Source organism: Caloenas nicobarica, chromosome 5 (genome assembly GCF_036013445.1).
Source record: "Caloenas nicobarica isolate bCalNic1 chromosome 5, bCalNic1.hap1, whole genome shotgun sequence".
NCBI lineage: Eukaryota > Metazoa > Chordata > Aves > Columbiformes > Columbidae > Caloenas > Caloenas nicobarica.
The window spans coordinates 2,010,649-2,019,766 of record NC_088249.1 but is presented as its reverse complement, the minus strand read 5'-3'; the positions used below and the strand labels follow the sequence as shown (position 1 = coordinate 2,019,766).

General features: G+C 56.6%; 1 protein-coding gene across 1 annotated transcript; it reads left to right on the top strand.

Annotated features, from left to right (window-relative positions):
- Positions 1 to 3,834: 3,834 nt before the first annotated feature.
- Positions 3,835 to 5,286, top strand: LOC135989708 (inositol 1,4,5-trisphosphate receptor-interacting protein-like 1). Its single transcript, XM_065636725.1, has one exon. It carries the CDS (start codon positions 3,835 to 3,837, stop codon positions 5,284 to 5,286), a length of 1,452 nt encoding a protein of 483 aa, XP_065492797.1.
- Positions 5,287 to 9,118: the final 3,832 nt, after the last annotated feature.

The following is a 9,118-nucleotide window of genomic DNA, read 5'->3' as shown; positions in this document are numbered from 1 at the left end:
AAGAGGTCTTCCTGTACAGAGCTGTGTTGCATCATCCAGGAAGAAAAAAGAGGGGAGAAAGCAGGGCATGGAAAGGAAAGGGAACACCCTGTGCAGCAGTGCTCTGCCAAGAGTGGCAGCATTCCCCTCTCAGTGGTCTCCCCAGCACAGCAGCCGGTGATGTCTACATTGGTGACAAAGGGCTCCATCTGCCTCTGCGTGTCCTCTGGGGTCTGGGAGACTCTCTGCCCACCCCAGACACTCCCCGGCGAGCTGGTGCCACAGAAACGAGCACGCTGGACACGAGGAACACGCCGATCAGTCGGCAGTGGGAACTGGTGCCGCACCTTTCCTGCCCAGCAAAAGCACTCGCTGGGGAGTGGGGACCCGATGCAGCTGAAGAGGCCATCGCGAGGAGGCTTGTGACAGGGACTCCGTCGCCACCCGGACAGCGACCGCACTCCTGACTTTGACAGCGTTCGTTCCTTCTGGGAGCTTTAGCATGTGCAAAGTTGCCAATAAAACTTGTGTTTGAACAAATGCTGCATCTGTGTCTGTGCATCACTTCCTCGGGGAACACAGGCATAGGGTGCAGCTTCTCACAGAAGACACCCCTGTGCAAGCCCTGGCAAAAAACACGACCTTGCCACACAAAGCCAATACACTGCTGAGCTGCTGCAGAAGCAGGGAGCATTTTGCAGAAGAGCTGATGTGGTGGGTACTGGTTTCATGATTCACTTGGCTTTGGCTTCCCAGGCGTTGTGGGTTCATCCCAGCAGGCAGCTTGGCATCACACAGCTGCTCAAGCCCTTTCCTCCAGTGGCACAGTGGAGAAAATCTGAAGGGTAAAAGTGGGAAAAATTGTGCGTTGAGTTAAGGCAGCTTAGTAGGTAAAGCGAGAGCTACATGCCCACGCAGAGTGAAAAAAAGAATTCATTCACTCTTGCCCTGGTCTGCCGGCAGACCTGCCTTTTCAGGAACTCTTCTGCCTCCCTGCACCTTGCGTTACCACAAAACATCCTGGCCTTGCATGGCTCTCCGGGTAGTAGCATAGAATATCTCGACTTGGAAGGGACCCATGTGGATCGCCAATTCCAACTCCCAGGTCCTCACAGCACCACCTAAAATTAAACCATATACCTAAGATTGCTGTCCAGACACTCCCTGAACTCGGACAGCCTTGCTACCGTCACCCCTTCCCTGGGAAGCCAGTTCCAGCGGCCAACCACTCTACTTAGGGAAGAACTTCTTGGGAATGTCCCATCTGAATTTCCCCTGATTCAGTGTCATGGAGGCACCACAAATGTCAATTTTATGCAGACAATAAGTTCCAAAACAGACTTTATTCTAGCTGGAATGTGTAGCCAATAAACAGATTAGAAATAGAATCACAGAATGTCAGGGATTGGAAGGGACCTTGAAAGCTCATCCAGTCCAATCCCCACGCCGGAGCAGGAACACCCAGATGACATTACACAGGATCGTGTCCAGGTAGGTTTGAATGACTCCAGAGAAGGAGACTCCACAACCTCCCTGGGTAGCCTGCTCCAGTGTTCTATATACCTTACCACGAAGAAGCTTCTTCTCATATTTAAATGGAACCTCCCAGGATGGTTTGTACCCATTGCCCCTTGCCCTGTCGTTGATTGTCACCGGGAAGAGCCTGGCTCCATCCTCCTGACACTCACCCTTTACATAGTTATAACCATTAATGAGGTCACCCCTCAGTCTCCTCTTCTCCAGCTCAAGAGCCCCAGCTCCTCAGCCTTTCCTCACACGGGAGATGCTCCACTCCCTTCAGCACCTTCGTGGCTGCGCTGGACTCTCTCCAGCAGTTCCCTGTCCTTCTGGAACTGAGGGGCCCGGAACTCGACACCATATTCCAGATGCGGTCTCACCAGGGCAGAGTAGAGGGACAGGAGAACCCCTCTTGACCTACTGACCACCCCGCTTCTAATCCCCCCCAGGTCCCATTGGCCTTCCTGGCCACGAGGGCCCAGTGCTGGCTCATGGTCATCCTGCTGTCCCCCAGGACCACCAGCTCCCTTTCCCCTGCACTGCTCTCTAACGGCTTGTTCCACAACTTATACTGGAACCTGGGTTTATACCAATTACTTAGCACTCCGACAACATAAATCACAGACTCGGATATCAGCTCAGGACATTATTGGGGTGTGACTACAAAGAATCACCAAAATCCACGGTGTGCATGCGTACACTCACCAGAAACCAAACTAGAGGCCTCTCACTCAAGGGTACCCAGAACAAATATTCACTTGCCTGGTTTAGGCCGCGACTCACTCAAGGGTATATCCAGCAGAGAAAAACAACCACTCACCCAAGGGAGGAGGTGAGGCGCTCTCAATCCCGGGAAGTCTCCTCAGACAGCGTCCCCGTCTAAGGGGAGGGCTCCAGTTCACAGAGCCGCTGCTCCCAGAAGGCCACTCAAAAGGGGTCTTCGAAGGGGACCCCATTAGATACCCTGGTCAGATCTGGCTGTGGGCATTACAACATCGTCCAGAAGCTTCTCGGGGAACCTCCTTTGTGGAGGACCCTGTCAATTGACCAAGGGTCACACCCCTCCTGCCCACTCAGCCACGGGGAGGTGAAGTCACCCTGACCCCAGCTGTGGGGAAGACGTGACCGTCAGCACCATCCCAGCTGTGTACGTGGACACAGGCACAGTGGGGCACAGCGGGGCACAGTAGGTGCTGAAGAGCCATCAAGCATGCTATCAAAGGCTTGGGATATTGTCAGGCGATGTGCAACTGCCACGGGAAGCTGTAGACTGCAATGAGGTCACCCCTCAGCCTTCTCTTCTCCAACCTGAACAAGACAAGTGACCCAGGCCACTCCTCAGAAGTCTTGCCCTCAAGACCTTGCACCATCCTGCTCGCCCTCCTCTGGACACACTCTAAGAGTTTCATGTCCTTCTTCTCCTGTGGTGCCCAGAACCGCACACAGTGCTCCAGGTGGGGCTGCACCAGCGCAGTGTGCAGCCCGACAATCTCCTCCCTCGCCCGGCTGGTGATGCCGTGCTTGGTGTGCCCCAGGACACGCTTGGCCCTTTGGCCTGCCAGGACACACTGGTGACTCATGTTCAACTTCCCATCAACCCAAACCCCCACATCTCTTTCTGTTCGGCTGCTCTCCAGCCTCCCGTAGACTCGATGATCTTAAGGCTCTTTACCAACTTCAATGATTCAATGGCTGTGTGATTTAACTTGAAGCTTGCCAGGTGCAGAGTCAGAGGTTGGCCTAGATGGTCCTCGTGGGCCCCTCCCAACCCAAAATGTTCTGTGATTGTGAGATTGCCATGGGCAGGCAGAGGACAACAAACCCAACGTGAAGCACAATGCGAGGGCCCATGAAGAACATGAACTCTGGCCCAGCCTTCACCAGGACACCGGGGCAGCTGTGAGTGGGGCCGAAGGGCGGGCTGGCCGGCGGGCGTGCCTGTGACGCGCTCTGGCGCCTGTGACATCAGAGGGGACCGGTCTCCACGGGGCGGTATACAAGGGGCGCCGGCAGCAGCGCTGCCCCAGTCCGGCCTGGGCCAGCGGTGAGTGCGCAGGTGGGGGGAGGCCGGGCTGGACGGGGGCCGGGGCAGAAACGCGGCCCCCGGGGGTGGGTTCTCACCCTGCATGGAGGGCCTGGCCACTCGCGGGAGCACCTTGGCCAGGGCTCGGAGCAGCCGCCGCCGGGGCTGGGGCAGCCCTTGCTGCCTCCCAGCTGCCTCGGCCCCGCTCCTACATGCCCCAGCTCCCTTGGTCCGCGGCCCCACTCCCTCCACCGCCAGCCCCCTCCCTCCTGCCCAGCCCCACTGAGCCCCTTCTCTCCCTTCTCCTGCAGGCCATGGCTATCGTGGACATTTTCTTTGGGATTTGGCAAATTCTTACCTTGAACGTGCAGTCGGTCGGCTATGAGCCGGACGAGGAGACGCGCGAGCGCATGGAGCAGCGTGCGGAGATGCTGAACCGGGAGATGACTCGGCTGTGGCAGGAGGTAGAGGAGATGAGCCAGGAGCACAGGAACCAGGAGCAGAGCGGCTTTGCCTGGGCACCCCTGCTCCTCTCTGCCTTGCAGCACTGGCAATGCTGGGCCCTTGCTGGAGTCCTGGTCCTGCTCTTCGGGCTCTGCTGCTGGCTCAGGAAACGGAGCCGTGAGCCAGAGAGAGATGCAAATGACCCGGCAAGGTTTTTTGTGGAGCACATCCAGAGGCCAGTTCAGAACTGGGACAGAGAGTGCGAGGCTGTGAAGAACCTGGTGGAAAGATTCCTCTTTGTCTTCAAGTATGTCGTCTTCAAGCCGTGGTACCCATTGCTGGAAAAAGCCATTGAAGTGGGCAGCGCTTTTGAAGGATGGAGTCCCCGTGAAGAAGACATCACCTACCGCCTGCTTGTGCCCCTGAAGCCACCCCGTGGACACATCTTCCACCTCGAGCAGGACCCCGTGTGGCCGACGAGGAACTTTCGCATCCGGGTGGAGTTGGTGTGTACCTGTGAGATGGAGCAGCCGGCAGGAGAGACACGTTGCTTCCTCCATGACCCCGAGGAGGAGCAGAGGGGGAGGGAGGGCCCCAGCATCCTACACGACCTCTGCACTGACTCCTACCTAGATGTGCAGAAAATTGCGCGCTGGTTCCAGAACATCGTGAGACATTCCTGGAGGATTCTGCCCGAATCAGCCACACACCGCCTAACAATGCTGCCCTCCGACCGCTCCTGCAAATTCCAAGTGACACAAGGCCCGGAGAAAAGGCTCTTAATTGAGTTGATCTTTGGGGTGCAGCAAGGCGACTCGGACATCTTCCTGAGCAGCCACAATACAGAGGCTGCCTACACCCCAAGCACGACCTGGCTGGAGAGCTACTCTGTGGCAGAGATGAAGTTCTTCAGGCATATTGCCAGGCAGGCGCAGCCTGACAGCGTCCACCTCAGATGCCTGCAGCTCTGCGCCCACAGGCTTCTGCGCATACAGTTTTCCACCTATACCTTGAAGACCCTTCTGATGCACCTGCTGACCACCATACCCCTGTCAGACTGGGGCAGGAGGGATTTCTTGGAGCGGCTGGAGGACATCCTGCAGTACCTGCGCAGCTGCCTGGAGGACAGATGCCTGAACCACTTCTTCACTGGCAATGACAACGTTCCCGAGACGATTATTTTGCCCCCGCATTTGCAAATGGCTGAACCGCTCAACCTCTTCCAGCACCTGGAGCAGGATCCGGATGCCTATGAGGATGCATGGCTTGAGTTTCTGGTGCTGCAACATCGGCTTCGTAGACTGGTGCTCCAAGGACGCTGAAAGAGGTCTTCCTGTACAGAGCTGTGTTGCATCATCCAGGAAGAAAAAAGAGGGGAGAAAGCAGGGCATGGAAAGGAAAGGGAACACCCTGTGCAGCAGTGCTCTGCCAAGAGTGGCAGCATTCCCCTCTCAGTGGTCTCCCCAGCACAGCAGCCGGTGATGTCTACATTGGTGACAAAGGGCTCCATCTGCCTCTGCGTGTCCTCTGGGGTCTGGGAGACTCTCTGTCAACCCCAGACACTCCCCGGCGAGCTGGTGCCACAGAAACGAGCACGCTGGACACGAGGAACACGCCGATCAGTCGGCAGTGGGAACTGGTGCCGCACCTTTCCTGCCCAGCAAAAGCACTCGCTGGGGAGTGGGACCCGATGCAGCTGAAGAGGCCATCGTGAGGAGGCTTGTGATAGGGACTCCGTCGCCACCCGGACAGCGACCGCACTCCTGACTTTGACAGCGTTCGTTCCTTCTGGGAGCTTTAGCATGTGCAAAGTTGCCAATAAAACTTGTGTTTGAACAAATGCTGCATCTGCGTCTGTGCATCACTTCCTCGGGGAACACAGGCATAGGGTGCAGCTTCTCACAGAAGACACCCCTGTGCAAGCCCTGGCAAAAAACACGACCTTGCCACACAAAGCCAATACACTGCTGAGCTGCTGCAGAAGCAGGGAGCATTTTGCAGAAGAGCTGATGTGGTGGGTACTGGTTTCATGATTCACTTGGCTTTGGCTTCCCAGGCGTTGTGGGTTCATCCCAGCAGGCAGCTTGGCATCACACAGCTGCTCAAGCCCTTTCCTCCAGTGGCACAGTGGAGAAAATCTGAAGGGTAAAAGTGGGAAAAATTGTGCGTTGAGTTAAGGCAGCTTAGTAGGTAAAGCGAGAGCTACATGCCCACGCAGAGTGAAAAAAAGAATTCATTCACTCTTGCCCTGGTCTGCCGGCAGACCTGCCTTTTCAGGAACTCTTCTGCCTCCCTGCACCTTGCGTTACCACAAAACATCCTGGCCTTGCATGGCTCTCCGGGTAGTAGCATAGAATATCTCGACTTGGAAGGGACCCATGTGGATCACCAATTCCAACCCCCAGGTCCTCGCAGCACCACCTAAAATTAAACCATATACCTAAGATTGCTGTCCAGACACTCCCTGAACTCGGACAGCCTTGCTACCGTCACCCCTTCCCTGGGAAGCCAGTTCCAGCGGCCAACCACCCACGTAGGGAAGAACTTCTTGGGAATGTCCCATCTGAATTTCCCCTGATTCAGTGTCATGGAGGCACCACAAATGTCAATTTTATGCAGACAATAAGTTCCAAAACAGACTTTATTCTAGCTGGAATGTGTAGCCAATAAACAGATTAGAAATAGAATCACAGAATGTCAGGGATTGGAAGGGACCTTGAAAGATCATCCAGTCCAATCCCCACGCCGGAGCAGGAACACCCAGATAATGTTACACAGGATCGTGTCCAGGTAGGTTTGAATGACTCCAGAGAAGGAGACTCCACAACCTCCCTGGGTAGCCTGCTCCAGTGTTCTATATATCTTACCACGAAGAAGCTTCTTCTCATATTTAAATGGAACCTCCCAGGACGGTTTGTACCCATTGCCCCTTGCCCTGTCGTTGATTGTCACCGAGAAGAGCCTGGCTCCATCCTCCTGACACTCACCCTTTACATAGTTATAACCATTAATGAGGTCACCCCTCAGTCTCCTCTTCTCCAGCTCAAGAGCCCCAGCTCCTCAGCCTTTCCTCACACGGGAGATGCTCCACTCCCTTCAGCATCTTCGTGGCTGCGCTGGACTCTCTCCAGCAGTTCCCTGTCCTTCTGGAACTGAGGGGCCCGGAACTCGACACAATATTCCAGATGCGGTCTCACCAGGGCAGAGTAGAGGGACAGGAGAACCCCTCTTGATCTACTGACCACCCCCCTTCTAATCCACCCCAGGTCCCATTGGCCTTCCTGGCCACAAGGGCCCAGTGCTGGCTCATGGTCATCCTGCTGTCCCCCAGGACCACCAGCTCCCTTTCCCCTGCACTGCTCTCTAACGGCTTGTTCCACAACTTATACTGGAACCTGGGTTTATACCAATTACTTAGCACTCCGACAACATAAATCACAGACTCGGATATCAGCTCAGGACATTATTGGGGTGTGACTACAAAGAATCACCAAAATCCATGGTGTGCATGCGTACACTCACCAGAAACCAAACTAGAGGCCTCTCACTCAAGGGTACCCAGAACAAATATTCACTTGCCTGGTTTAGGCCGCGACTCACTCAAGGGTATATCCAGCAGAGAAAAACAACCACTCACCCAAGGGAGGAGGTGAGGCGCTCTCAATCCCGGGAAGTCTCCTCAGACAGCGTCCCCGTCTAAGAGGAGGGCTCCAGTTCACAGAGCCGCTGCTCCCAGAAGGCCACTCAAAAGGGGTCTTCGAAGGGGACCCCATTAGATACCCTGGTCAGATCTGGCTGTGGGCATTACAACATCGTCCAGAAGCTTCTCGGGGAACCTCCTTTGTGGAGGACCCTGTCAATTGACCAAGGGTCACACCCCTCCTGCCCACTCAGCCACGGGGAGGTGAAGTCACCCTGACCCCAGCTGTGGGGAAGACGTGACCGTCAGCACCATCCCAGCTGTGTACGTGGACACAGGCACAGTGGGGCACAGCGGGGCACAGTAAGTGCTGAAGAGCCATCAAGCATGCTATCAAAGGCTTGGGATATTGTCAGGCGATGTGCAACTGCCACGGGAAGCTGTAGACTGCAATGAGGTCACCCCTCAGCCTTCTCTTCTCCAACCTGAACAAGACAAGTGACCCAGGCCACTCCTCAGAAGTCTTGCCCTCAAGGCCTTGCACCATCCTGCTCGCCCTCCTCTGGACACACTCTAAGAGTTTCATGTCCTTCTTCTCCTGTGGTGCCCAGAACCGCACACAGTGCTCCAGGTGGGGCTGCACCAGCGCAGTGTGCAGCCCGACAATCTCCTCCCTCGCCCGGCTGGTGATGCCGTGCTTGGTGTACCCCAGGACACGCTTGGCCCTTTGGCCTGCCAGGACACACTGGTGACTCATGTTCAACTTCCCATCAACCCAAACCCCCACATCTCTTTCTGTTCGGCTGCTCTCCAGCCTCCCGTAGACTCGATGATCTTAAGGCTCTTTACCAACTTCAATGATTCAATGGCTGTGTGATTTAACTTGAAGCTTGCCAGGTGCAGAGTCAGAGGTTGGCCTAGATGGTCCTCGTGGGCCCCTCCCAACCCAAAATGTTCTGTGATTGTGAGATTGCCATGGGCAGGCAGAGGACAACAAACCCAACGTGAAGCACAATGCGAGGGCCCATGAAGAACATGAACTCTGGCCCAGCCTTCACCAGGACACCGGGGCAGCTGTGAGTGGGGCCGAAGGGCGGGCTGGCCGGCGGGCGTGCCTGTGACGCGCTCTGGCGCCTGTGACATCAGAGGGGACCAGTCTCCACGGGGCGGTATATAAGGGGCGCCGGCAGCAGCGCTGCCCCAGTCCGGCCTGGGCCAGCGGTGAGTGCGCAGGTGGGGGGAGGCCGGGCTGGACGGGGGCCGGGGCAGAAACGCGGCCCCCGGGGGTGGGTTCTCACCCTGCATGGAGGGCCTGGCCACTCGCGGGAGCACCTTGGCCAGGGCTCGGAGCAGCCGCCGCCGGGGCTGGGGCAGCCCTTGCTGCCTCCCAGCTGCCTTGGCCCCGCTCCTACATGCCCCAGCTCCCTTGGTCCGCGGCCCCACTCCCTCCACCGCCAGCCCCCTCCCTCCTGCCCAGCCCCACTGAGCCCCTTCTCTCCCTTCTCCTGCAGGCC